The following is a 13,753-nucleotide window of genomic DNA, read 5'->3' as shown; positions in this document are numbered from 1 at the left end:
ATAAAGATCCTGATACCAAAGTGATACAGCTCCTGATTTCAAGCAAAAGCTAAGACTGGCGACCCCATGTTAGGGTGGTCTTTACAGAAATCAAATTTGACGCCAACACGACAGAGGAGTCGGTGGGAAAGACGCCGAATGACGTCAGTGGGATTGAGCCTCACAATCCTGACATTTCATCCATCGCCCACAAAGACTGGATTTGCAGTCATTCTGAAAAGGGGACTTTGTGGAGAGTTGACTGTTTACAAGGTGCCCTTCCATCACAATCCAATTTTTGCCACTCAAAATGAGACAAAAGCTTGCAAAAAGGCTCGCGTTTGAATTTGGTGACGTAGGATTGTGACCCATTATTGAAGTACTGCTTGCTGCAAGACGACTCAACTCACGAAAAACGCAAATACGTTTCCGGGTTTTAAGCGACACCCCTACACCCGCGAGCGTGGAATTTGGCGGCGGTGAGATCTTCACCGTGGAGGTGTAAATCATTTCCTCCAGGGGGAGCGCACCGTCGCCCTGCCGTGGCCGCCTTAGGTTGCACTGTGGGTGCAATTCTGCCAAGGGCCCGTTAAATTTCACCGGAACCAGCCAGCCGGCTTGGCCAGTTAGTGCAGTGTGAGCGTCTGGGTGCGAGTTGTGGCCTAGAGCAGCTCGTTGAGGCTCTGGCGACATTGCACCCCAAACGCTAAGCTAGGCTATCAGATTCAGGCAACAGGAGACATTCCCGCCTTCTCATGTCGTCAGGCGCTGATTTATCATTTCCTCTTCAGGGTGAGGCAAAATGTTGCCTTTCATGTTGTTCTTCAGGGGTGTTGCAGGGGGTCCCCCTTGCGCTGACAACCCACCGCCGCGATCCAAACGAGAGATTCTTCAAAGACGACGCCGGGCTTTCTCCGGTTGTGCGGCCCCATGCCATTCATTCCTTCCTTCTCAAATATCTCCCGGCCGAGTGGCAGGAGAGGATGGACGTCCTTTTCAACAAGGTATCCCTCCGCTTGTCTTTTCCCAATCCGTCATCACGTCCCCAAACACAAGCAGACATAACAAACACACACAAACACATATCCTGCTCCTTAAATAGTGTGAGATCCCCTTCCGTGAGTCGTGCCTCAAAATTTCCTCGAAGGCCCTCCGGAGGTGATAAACGAAAGCTTTCTTAACCTAAATACTACACTTGGTTGACCTTCTTCAATGAGCCGAGCTGCCTTGGGGCGCGCTGTCTTTATTTCCTGTCTCGTCGTCCCCTGTGGTCTTCCCACCCAGATAGACGATGCGGACCCCCGTCTCTCACATCTTTCCTCCCGGAGGCAAGGACAGTCCGCTTCCCTCTCCTGCCGAGCGCCACTAGGTGTTTTCTCTCGCATTTTTCCGACTTGCTCCACTTTTTCCTCGCTTCCGCATATCAAATGAAAATATTGCTCTCACTGGCCCAATGTTGTCACGATTTGAGGTTGGCGTGGCGGAGGACCCAAGTGCAGGGAAGCGGGGAGGCAATACCGGGGAGCGGTAGTAATTTTCAAAAAGTATTTGTCTCAGAAAATGTAAAAACACAAAACAGGGCACTTTGGAATAATCAAAAAATACAAAGCAAAGGTAGCAAACAAAAGGCACGGGGAAACGTGACTGACAGCAACAGAAACTATGAAACGCGACTATCGATGCTAATCATTAGCAATTCTTTAGCGTTTTACATTACCTAATAGCATTCAGCTATTGTGGGTATTTCTAAGGCAACGTTGTTTAAAATCCACAACTTGTAATTCTCTTTGTTTTATGTTTACTTTGATAGTAAACTTCATCCGGCAGTGGCATTAAACAGCTTGCTGCCTCTTTTTTTGAGAAATCTGCCAAATTGCAGTTTATGCAGTTGAGTTTGCTGGCGCCTCGATGATGTCAGCATTTTTCTGTCCTCTGATTGGCTGGTCAGAGCAAAACTTGTTACAGCCTAGTAACAAGACACTAGCTATGCTGTAGTGACTTGCACATGTTCATGAAAGCGTTTACAACATATTTTTTTCAGGTCATTAGATCAATATTGACTGTGAACGGCTTCGGATGATGTACGTGGCACAGTTGCATGCTGCGTTCTTTGTAATACTATTGATTGTGACGTAATAGTGCGGTATCAAGAGGTGGATTAAGTCGGGCAAGTCCCTGCTGAAGGCTCGGGTATCAAATGCATTTCTCGCCACTGCTAATTAAGGCGAGTGTGTGGGACCGATCCCACATTTGGGCCCCGGGGGTCGCGAAACCTGTGAAAGCCATTACAGCGGCGGGGAAACTGAAATCACCAGAGCGAGGCAGCTGCGAGAGCGCTAACCTGCCAGAAAAGTCCCGTTAACGCACACTGACACCGGCCGGCAGCTTTACGGGGTGACAGATTGACTGCCAGCAGTAAAATACCATCGGGGATCGTGTGAGTAAAAGTGGAACGTGATGTCACCCGGCGCGAAGGTCGGTTTTATTCCAAAGGTGCGTTTCAATTAGACGTAACGCTCCATATAGAAGAGCATAGATCTACTGGATGCTGACTTTGACTAAGCGTATGTTGTCCATCCTTTGGGATGGAGAAGTTGTGTGAGGAAGGCCCCTAATGACATTGGGACCCGCCCCTGAGGGAAGGCAGGGGCTCTTTGGCATTTGAAGGATGGGGTGATGACATTAGCACATTGTTTGTGTACCAAAGTGAAACGGCTCGGAACACGTCGGCTTTGACACTTGTCACCACGCAAGAAAAATGACTAAATGTGTGACCCCAAGTAGGCGCTCGTGTGGGTTTTATTTCCATAAACTGCCGGTTTACAACTTTTTTTAATGTGCTGCACTTTTCGTTTTTTCCTCACACTTCCATCAAAATTTGAGCAGTTCTAATCACTAATCTAGATTAAATATGTAAGAATTATAGTCAATTTCGTTGAGAATTTTTTTCCGCAGATTTGTAAAAAAAAAAAAAAGGAAAACTTATTTTTTGGGTCTGTTCAATATCCAAATAACTAATAATTTCACTGTTTTATAATATCTTGTCCTTTAGTATTTTTTTAACTTTACAACCAAGAGAAATATCTTTTGTTGTTGTTATTTTAGAAACGCAGGGCAATGCTTGTCGTTTTCTTTTCTTGACTTTCTTAATAGTAACTTGTACGTACGTACTCTTGGTTTGATTCAGAGAGGCAGAGTAGCCCCAAAAATGTATTCAATTAAAAGTAAAATTACTTTTGAAAAATATGACTCAAGTAAAATTAAAAAGTAGTCCTCCAAATAATTACTTACGAGTAGATACTCAAGTACTGCCTTACTGAGGAGTAACTTCAGATTTTCTATTCATCTGAGCATGACTGGCAAATTGAAGTTCTCAGAGAAGTACAATTGATCAAAAAAGTTACTTAAGTGATTGTAACTGAGTAAATGTCGCACGTTCATTGCAGATGGCAGTGTCAGCTCAACGCTAACCGGACTGCCCTCCAATCTAGATGCTAATTGTGACAGCACAACAGAAGAGCAAACAACCATGCGTTTACGACGTTTGCCAAACCATGTGACACATTTTGAACATGCCCCGGTCCAGTCAACACCAGCCACCCGGGAAGTCGCGCTGATTAAATCAAATGTCCCCGAGGTGCTTTTATTTTCCTGCCTGATGACGCTTTCTGTTTATTTGTACAGACCTGCCACATGACCTGCGGCGATTTACACAAGCGCCGCCATGATATTGTCAGCGTCTTAATGGAGCCTAATGGACTGCAGAGTGTACCTTGTGTACACGCGCTCCATTTGGCAGCCGTGGGAAGCACGCTGCCAGAAGTGGAGGTGACTCATCTAAAATGATTATTTACTACAAATAGACCGACTTTGTTCCTCTATCTATGCCAGCCGCGTACGGTGACAGTCAGAACAATGACATGCTCCTCCACGAGATGGCAGAAAGCACAAATAAGATGAGTATCCACCCATTTCCCATTCTTTTTGTTCCACTAGACAGGCCCGGAAGACTCAGTCAATGTGTGAGTGAGTATATAAGAAGATACAATGGCAGGTTAGTCTGTGTGCGACCTGAGTTGGGGCCAACAGCAGCTCCTTGCGAGTGTCCTCATTTTGTATTTGTGTATTGGACTGTTTCCGTTCAAAAAACCGCTTGAAAGCGCTCGATTTTTCCACTGCAAAATATTATACCATGCTGGCCAAATACAAAGTCCATTTTCCCTAATACTGTAGGCCCGCTTTGAGAAATAATGAAAATAAGTCCAGTAGATTTTCTGATATGAAATATCGGGCATCCTTTTTCGCACACGAGTGGGCCAAAGGGAAGGTTGTGTGTGCTGCTATTCTTGTCAGGAGAGTCCAGCAGCCATCGGGCAGCCTCGTGCCTCTCATTACAGTGCGCACGCACCCGCAGAAGTCACGCATGGTGACAGCGTGTGTTCGGGTGTTGATGGCAAAGTCACCTGTGCGGCCAGCGAGTTGCCAGGTTGGGCGGACAGCTGAATGGCTTCTTATTTTAGTTTGATATTAAAAACGGGGCTCACCTGTCACGGAAAGAGAGCAGAAGTTGAGGGCGCCGGCTGACATAACCCGCAGCGGTGGCGTGCAGATTGGAGTAAAGCTCCTATTAAAAGATAAGATAAGCTCACACACAGGCCTGGTGGATTGTGTGTCCAACGGTTTCATCTGGTACCTGCAGGCTGATCTATTTGACAGATATTGGGGGGTGCGGGGGGGGGGGGGTGCAAGCTGCACGAGGGCTTCCCTGAATTTGCGCTCAAACAGGTGGGACGGGGTGGGATATCAGGAAATATACTTTCCAAGTGAGGCATCCATTTTAGGCTGGAAAAAATGTCATGGCCGACCACCACAGAGAAATGTCCCATAAAGTAGGAGTACTTCCTAAATCATTTGACCGGCACCCTTTGAAGGGTTCACCAAGACAACTCCACAAAGTTCCAAACAAGTGTGGTGTAAACAGAAGTCATCGATCAGCTTACATTAATCATGCAAACAAATGTGCGGCTTTATCGCCACAACGTGTGATGAAACGTAAACATGTGGACTGCACTTCCTAAACGCTGAACTTAGAGGCACTTTACAAACAAAATATGCATACATTTCAAAACGAAAGCCTAGCGTCCAAATTGCAGCCTTCGCAATTTGAAAACTTGCATTCTACTACATTGCAGTGTCGACTTGAATTCAATGAATTGTTCAGGCCTGGTTTAGTCTTCCCAAAATTATATAAGTGGCCCACCTGTGTGCTGCAACGCGCCATCCTCAGCCTCCTCCTCCTCCTGGGACACAGCGAGGACTTCTTTAAGACTAATCCTCCTAGAGAGAAGGAAAAAAAAAAAAAAAAAGCTCTTTGAGCAGCAGCCAGCTTTGATCCTGGACAAATGAAGAGAAAAAAAAAAAAAAAACCTGACATAAGCTACTTAGACGGACCCGTCTTTCTTTCACTTCCTTCATCGTCTCTCTGCTCATCTCTCACCTAAAGACGTCACGTCGGACGCATAAGGGTGGCGACCTTGCATCATGTTAGCGGGATCTGATTTGACACGGGTGTTCCCATGGATGCGAAAATCATATAAACACTTTTTTGTAGACTAAACAGGCAAACTTTAAAGAGCCTTCTCTTACGCACTCACGATTACATTTCGCTGTGACTTGATGAAAGGACTGAGGCAGGACGTCCGCAGAGCGCAGAGCAAAATGAGTTAAGGGACGAGCAATGTGTGTATAATACAAATGCAAAATATGCACATGAATTGCAGGTTTTTTTTTACAAACAGCAAAAAAAAAAAAAAAAAAAATGAAATCATTGGCAGCACTGTTTCAATACTTTTGCAGGGGGGCCTATCTTGAGTTTGCGTGACATCTGCGCATCTGAGCGGCAACACCAAATTGGGGGGAAAAAGTGCTGTTTGTTGTGTTGAGGCAAGCATCAACAGACGCATCTGCGAGTTGGGTCGAGTGCGTGAAACAAGATCTCAAACACACACACACATGTACATACGTAATGATGATTAATACACTCAGTTGACCATCATGGGTGTGTGTGCGTGTTGACGTGTTTGTTGACACGAGGAACTTTTGCAGCGCAGTGACCCTTGAACTTGAAACATAAACGGAAACACACACACACACACACACATATTCTAAACACTCCATTTAAGCTCCAGGTGTTCAACACACACACGCGGAGCAGCCAAACATGAAAGGACGCTCCATCCACTGAGCTTGTCTCATGCAGTGTTTTTTTTTTTTTTTTTTTTTTTACCAAAGGGGCAAAAGTACTCGCACTCTGTACTTCAGTAGAAGTACATATATTTGTGTCAAATTGGACTGTTTCAACTCCATTACTTATGTAAAAGTAAAAAACTACAGAGTTTGAAAAGTACTTAATGTATACATTGTGAATTGACGAAACAAAGAATGCTCAAGTAGCTAGGGAGGACAATTGAAAAAATATTTCCATGCCGCGACAACGAGGCGCTCTAAAGCGAGCACGCCGGCCTGAAGCCCCTGTCCACACATTGGCTAACTAGTCAGATTTGTATTTAAATCTCTGCGTGACGCGTGCACTCACGGCCAACAACGAGGCGCTCTGAAGCGGCCATGCCAGTATCGATAGCTAGCTGGCGAACTGCACATCGAAATTGCGCCGGATAACTGCTGAGGCGAATGAAGGTGCTCAAGTTCTTACATGCAGGATGCCCACTGGGTGCCGTTTAAGCCAGGCCCCAAAAATCAGGAAAACGGAAATGGTGATTGTCCACAATTAACTACTACATAGTTCTTATTCTTTTCGTATGTTTTCAAGAACTTTCTTCAAACAAATTTCAAAATGTCCTTTAACTGCAGCGTGTGAGTACCCTTGGCTAACTAGCAACGTCCCCTGACGCACTTCATATGACACTCCTCCTCCTTCTCCTCCTCCTCCTCCTCATCATCTCGCTCATCAGTTGACAGTAAAAATGTGCTTTTATCACGTTCCGTTGACGTCACTCTTTTAACCTCCGAATGTTTATGCTTGTGCAAAGACATCTTTTTCTCCAAAAGGGGTGACACATGGGCAGAGGAAAAATGTATATACATTTTTTTTTTAACTCTAAATGGTCTAAACTGATTCAGAGATGTGTTTCTAAATGCCTTCGATTTCAAGATAGTTGCCGAAAAGACTTAGAGGGGGGAGAATAGCTTGATTTTTGTTTTTTTTTCACGTTTTTTGTAATCAATCAAATTTGGCAGAGTTGTGAACAACGCCCATGTCTGTGGTCCATGTCTGACTTTCTTCAATGTTGGTTTCTGGTTTGGGGATTTGGCCGTTGCGTGCTCAGCTATGCGCTTGATTCTCCTCCACGAGCAAACGTTTGCCCCGCACATGCAGTCGGATGGCGTGCAGCAAATGTTTACTCGGGAGCTGGACAGCCGCGGTATTTTGACAGCATGTTTGACGGTGCGCTCATCCCGGATAATTGTAGCGGGAGCGTCAGGCGCTTCCCAGATTACGCCACCGACGCAGGTGCGGAGTGGGAGAGGAATCTGAGGATTTCGCCGTATCTGCTGGCTCGCGTGTGAACGGGACGTCCCCACAAGGGAGGACGCTTGGCCAGCATCAAAGGGAGATTTGTCAGCATATTGGCACATTCACTTTGTCCATATACGAGTCGCACAAAGTTTGGGATATCGGCTTTTGGGTACAATTTCAGTTTGAAGCCAAAATGCACGAAAACCTTTACAGGTGAACTTAATGCAGATTTCAAACTGTTGAATGTTTCAGGACTATTTGCACAAGGACGGCGACTTTTATGCTTTTCTGTGACTCTTCCATTCGCTTCAAACACAGTTGTACTCAAAAGTTTACATGCCCTGGCAGAATTTGTGAAATATTAAATAAATAAATAAATATGAAACATAACATAACTTGAAGCAAAGTTGATACAATAAAATAAATCAGACACTAAAAGAAGAAACTATGTACTCGCCGCCTCTGTAAAATGGAAACAAAAAAAATAAAGCCAATCCCTTGTATGCTAACAAGTAGACGGAAGACTAGAACTGAATTAGCAACAATTCTGCAGGTAAGTTTGTCAGCTCTTTTTCATTTGCATTTGATTGAACGTTCCAAAAACTGAAACTTCAACCTGATAACACCGGAAGTGTTATATTAACACCGTATTGTGACTAACGTAGCAACCGTGGCTAACGTCTGCTTGTTTGCAGGACTAATACTAGCTTAGCTTGCGCTGCTATTTTGTTACAAGATGTTCCCTGTGATTATTTAGAAGTACAACCCACTTTCACTGTGCAGATTTTTACCTATTGCGGCTGAATCAGGAACGATAAATGGAGGCTGAACGTTGTTCATTTGAAATTTCAAAGAACTTTTTGTGAGTAGTGTGTATGGAGCCAGAAAGCGATTGACAGGAATCCCACACTCAGGCCAGCCAGGGGGTGGGGTGGGGATGGGTTGCTGTAGCACTCTCAGATATCCAAACCCATTTCAAATGAGATAAGGCCATTTGGAACGCTTTAAAAGTGCTTCCAAGGTATTTGGAAGCTTCATCCGCCGCGGCATTGTGGGAGCTTTTTTGGACAATCTCATCGTTTTAGCCTGGCCGAGGATCTGAGCGCCAATCTCAAGACACTTTTCCCGCTCCAGCGCTTCACTGCAGGCAACAGGGTGGGGGGAGCCGTCTATAAACAGCGGTGGGGAACGAGGAACACAAATGCAGAACACCTCCGGGACGGGATATACACACTCGTAAATATTTACTTTACTTATTTCACCCGTCTCCTTGCTCGCCCTCTCCCGCTGCTCCGCGCACCTCTGACTTCCGTGCCCAGACTTTTTATTTATTTGCGTAAAGTACCCCCCCCCCCCCACACTCGCTCCAAAACGGTTTCTTTATTAATATATATTCTGCGCTACAAGTAAATATAAAATACATATTCCAAAGAGTGTTGTGTTGAATTCTTAAGGCAGCAAAGCAGTTGAGTCATTTGGATGTTATTCAATCGGTTTCCGTTTGCAGCTTACAACGATTTGAAATAAGGGCCAACTGCCGACTTGTTGCGACATAATACCACATTTTCCAGCATTGTGTTTTGTCATGTTTTAGACTCATGTTGCAGGAAAATAGTCCAATTTCAATAGAACATAATGCTTAACTTTTTGCATAGGTTCTTTTGAAATATACAGTACAACTGCACGCTTCTGGATTTTGTCCTGGGAAAATGGAAAACCCACTTGGCACCTGTTTCACATTCGATTCTGAAAGTCAATGTAAATGTTTATGAGAGTTAAGATGACGCTTCATCAGTGTAGTTGACATCGCGTGTTGCACAGTTGGCATTGCATTGCAGCAAAAAAAAAAAAAAAAAAAGCAAACGTGCAAGACAGATATTCATTAAAAAAAAAAAAGCGATGCTCTGATTTTGACGTCAGCAGACAGGCGCTGCTAATGACATGAATAATGGCCGTCGTTTCATGGAAATCGTTGCAGTGTGTTATGGTGACCTGGCTCCTACTGCAACATGAATGGAATTTGACCACCGTGAACGTTATTGTTTGCACCTGTGCCTCTTCTGCTTTGACTTTTACATTTCTTTTCCATGAATACCAGCCAGCTATATACTTTATCATGTTCTCTTTTTCCTATGTCCGTGTTTAGTTTGGTGAACTTATCTGGTCATCCTTTCGTTCGGTACGCTCCCACTCAATGTCAATGTAGATTTGGAATGGCCTGATACAATGCAGCCCCTTTGTTACATGTACGGTTTGTGCGTACGTGCGTACGTACACATATACATATATATATATATACATATACATACATATACATATACATACATATACATATATATACATATATATATATATATATATATATATACATATATACACATATATATACATATACACATATACACATATATATATACATATACATATATAGATAAATATACACACATACATATGTATATATATATATACATACATATATATATATATATATATATATACACACATACATATGTATATATATATATATATATATATATACATATACACACATACATATGTATATATATATATATATATATATATATACATATACACACATACATATGTATATATATATATATATACATACATATACACACATACATATGTATATATATATATATATACATACATATACACACATACATATGTATATATATATATATATATATATATATATACACACACACACATACACATACACATATATACACAAACACATATATTGCATTGTGGGTGGATGTTGCCTCAGTTTTAAACCAGATTCATGTCTGTGGGTGTTTAATGGCAGCTCAGACACCACATTTGAGTTTTCAAAACCTTACATAAGTGCTTGAAGCCGTTTTCTGCTAGATTTGAACATAATCATCTGTGTAAAAGCAAGCTGGGAAGAAAAGACGGTAGAATGCATGACACTGGTTTTCCGTCTTAGTAGCACACATTCTAATTGATGTATTTTTGGAAGGCGTTCACACGTTCAGATCGGCCGGCAGGTTTCACATAGCTCCCACGCGCGCCTGCCACGGGACGTCCAAGACAAGCGCACGCTTTTTTGCTGGCGTTCTTCAAATGAGCGCAAATGGAGCGAGAGGACACACTAGGAGGCAGACGCGAGCGCTTCCTGTTTAAAGCCTAGGAATACACAAAGTGTGGTATTAGCTAAGGAACAAAGGAGACAAATGTGGAGGATTTATTTTTGGGCAGCAGGGTGTCCACCCCCTGATGTTTTGTAGCATCGCTCAACCAGCTCAATCAACCATTTTACATCGGGGCAAAAGTGGCAATGCCCCTCCAGGCACTTAAGATTCCAGCCATCCATTTTCTGTAACACTTGTCCACAGTTTACATACAAATCTCAGAATTCATTTTACAGGGTCTTTAAATTGTTGGCAAAAAAGCAAGCGAGTACAGTATTTTTCCGGGTTTGAAGGCTTCTTAAGCGGTTGTTTCCTCACGGTGTGTAGTTGCTCTTCACACTGCCAAAGACAAATTTCTTTGTCTTTTCACAGTCCAGACAATCAATACCAGGAATTTATTTATGGAACTTATTTATATATATTTTTTTAATCAAATTTTTTCAAACATTAGTGTAAAAGAGGGTCTGAAAATGTCTGGCAGTGAATGAGTTAAAAGGGATGTGATGCCAGGGAGAACGGGACAAGAGGAGGCTAAAAAGGAAGACCAGCAACATCGAGGAGGACACTCGGACAAAATATGCTCGTCCAAACCGCACAAAGTCTACCAAAGTGAATTGAAAGAAGATCTATTTGGACTTTCCCGCCAAGACGAAAATAATTCCAGGTGTCTCTTTGGCACCTTGGCGGAATACATTTGCAGACACTCCCTTGTGATTCTCATCCTTTGTAATTGTGAAAACAGTCGAGTGAAAGTTCTTTTCAGGCCATGAAACTCAAGTCAATAGCTGACTTTCAACGTAACCAAGCGCGCGTTGTAAACGTTTTTGGACTCACTTTGGACACATTATACTTGGAGTAGTATTTGCTCTCTCTTTTTGTCTTGCAGCTGTTTGATTCCTGGCCTGGCTTCCTCATCTTTTATGCGCCTCCCTCCATTTTTCCCATGGACTTGATGTATTTGACATTCTGCAGGATGAGCTCAGAATGTGCACGGTATCGTTACTTGCAGCTTAAACACAGCACCGTGACTTTGAAAAGCACACAAGTACGTAGTGGCCTGATTGTGTTACGCTGAATATTGATCCCAGTTTTATACACAATGCTTCAAGTTGACACGATAGATTTCTACTAGCAACTCATCCATCACATTAAGGGATACTTACAAACAACATTATCAACTCCAACGCGGAGGTAATCTTTGTGGTTGAACGGCATGTCTCTGTTTATCTGTTGAACCCCCGTTTATCGGGGGGGATACGTTCCAGACCCACACAAAAATTTGAGATACAAGCGCTGAAGCGCTGGAAAAAAAAAAATGTAGAAACATTTTTCTAATTTAGCTTTTAATGATGTCAAAATTGCATGAATGTGCATCATCGCCATTTAGCGCATTTGAAGCAGTTCAACATGTAGTTAAGAAAAATAAATAAATCATGAAACATGTTCAGACGATTATGTTGGATCTTGAAAGCTAAAAGGAGCGAGAGGTTTCATCCGGATCCGGAAATCTATCTCGATCCAAGGTAAAACAAAATGTCAACACCAAAGTTTCTCACTCATGGATTTGACAGGTGGTAAGCGTTCAAGGCTTGGCCGAGGTCCGCGTTCTCTGAGTGCTCTTGCCCCTCAAATTAGTTTTACAGACTGTTAATATTTTTCACACACTTGATTCGTTTCCCCTGTCAAAGAGTTGTAAAGTCTCCCTTTCGTCGGAATACGTCTGCACTTGATAAAGACTTGTCAATCCCTATAGGTTCATAACAGTCACCATGCAGGTATTCTGCAAAGCCATTTCAGCATTTATTTCAATATCCAATGCAAGGTTGTGCTAGAAGGCCATAAGCGGCGCTAGTAGGGGGGGAAAAAAACATTATTAGCTTATAGGCTTCCCTAGTCGGTCTACTAGTGCGCTGAATTGTCTTAAGAGTAATCAAGTAAATGCTCAAACGTCTTTCCATTGATGATGTTTATGCTATGACACAACCGCGGCTTGTTATGCTTGGTTTTATCATCGTTCATTATCGGCATTAGCGGCGTGGATTGCAAAGGCCGAGGACAGATGGCGTTCTAAGCCGCTGTTTCCCAAACTTTTGATCCCCACCAGACAGGCGACCAACCAGAACCTGGCACTTCGGAGCGACTCTTATCAGCGCGGCGACATCAGGGCGAAGCGCTGCCTTGCTGCCTGTTAGATTGGATCTGACGCGAGGCGAGCTACGTGTTCTAAAGCGGGCGCGCTACACGTGAAGACGTCTTTCAATGGGGACCTCCTGGGGGGCCATGAATGCACCATGGTTACCCTCACTTACTGTACATGTGATGGAACAAACATAACATCGGCCACAAACCTGGAAAAGAGTCCAGTGGAACCTCTAATAACAGGTTCATTTAAGAGTGGAACGGTTTGATTCAGTAAGATTGCGATTCAATTCGATATGGAACAGCTCAGTTTGCGTCACTATGACGCATTGAGCTTCTTGTCATTTTACAATATGAACGAACTTGTCAGTACAGCAACTGTGGCATTTCATTAAGAAAAAAAAAAAAATAAAATATATATATATATATATATATATATATATATATACTGATAAAAGACTAAAAGAGGATTCGATTTATGTTGTTGACGATCAGATTCAAAATTGTAAAAAAGGATAGCAGCAGGATATATGGCAGTCATGTGCAAGCACGCATTTCTCGTTTCTAGTACGTGACCGCTGCGCGAGAATCATCTTTGTCCACCACAGCGTCAGCTGTTGCAGGGTAATCCAACACTGTCATCCTTCCTGTGGTCCTCTCTGCCCCTCAAATGTTATTCCGCGGTCGGCAAAATATTATTCCGTTGTTGGTGACGATTCCGCGGGAGGCGAGGCCGTGGCGTAATTGCGCAATGACACAGGAGGGGAAAATTTAATGGGCGGTGTGTTAAAGCTCATGGGAAACATAGTGGCGGCGCACCAGGAGGCTTTCCTCACATTGAGGGGAGGGGGGGTGCTGCGGGAGGCGCTCGGGGGCAAGGTTCACCGTTTCCCAAACTCCTGCAGAGCTTCAGTAGCCCTGA

The 13,753-nt window shown here is 43.4% G+C and overlaps 2 protein-coding genes across 7 annotated transcripts in view; one reads left to right on the top strand and one right to left on the bottom strand.

The window, feature by feature from the left end:
* LOC147128352 (uncharacterized) overlaps positions 1 to 13,598 on the top strand; it is an 18,513-nt gene extending 4,915 nt beyond the window's left edge. For 2 of the 4 annotated variants that reach the window (XM_086018225.1, XM_086018223.1), the window contains exons 2-5: positions 808 to 983; positions 3,664 to 3,807; positions 11,579 to 11,685; positions 12,797 to 13,598. In XM_086018225.1, the coding sequence (XP_085874351.1) occupies positions 963 to 983; positions 3,664 to 3,807; positions 11,579 to 11,685; positions 12,797 to 12,884 (360 nt within the window). In that variant the 5' untranslated portion in view covers positions 808 to 962 and the 3' untranslated portion in view covers positions 12,885 to 13,598. Of the gene's footprint in view, positions 1 to 596; positions 984 to 3,663; positions 3,808 to 11,578; positions 11,686 to 12,796 lie in introns of those variants that run through there. The other 2 variants (XM_086018224.1, XM_086018222.1) reach the window with 2 other exon arrangements.
* mrps18a (mitochondrial ribosomal protein S18A) overlaps positions 1 to 13,753 on the bottom strand; it is an 82,661-nt gene that overhangs the window by 17,367 nt on the left and 51,541 nt on the right. For all 3 annotated transcript variants that reach the window (XM_086018220.1, XM_086018221.1, XM_086018219.1), the window contains 2 exons: positions 5,240 to 5,316; positions 4,524 to 4,603 (listed from right to left, as the gene is read on the bottom strand). In XM_086018220.1, the coding sequence (XP_085874346.1) occupies positions 4,524 to 4,566 (43 nt within the window). In that variant the 5' untranslated portion in view covers positions 4,567 to 4,603; positions 5,240 to 5,316. The remainder of the gene's footprint in view (positions 1 to 4,523; positions 4,604 to 5,239; positions 5,317 to 13,753) is intronic.

This window comes from Filicampus tigris, chromosome 20, assembly GCF_054856515.1.
Source record: "Filicampus tigris isolate MCC_2025a chromosome 20, RoL_Ftig_1.0, whole genome shotgun sequence".
Lineage (NCBI taxonomy): Eukaryota > Metazoa > Chordata > Actinopteri > Syngnathiformes > Syngnathidae > Filicampus > Filicampus tigris.
The sequence above is the reverse complement of the archived record's forward strand: the minus strand, read 5'-3'. Positions and strand labels throughout refer to the sequence as shown.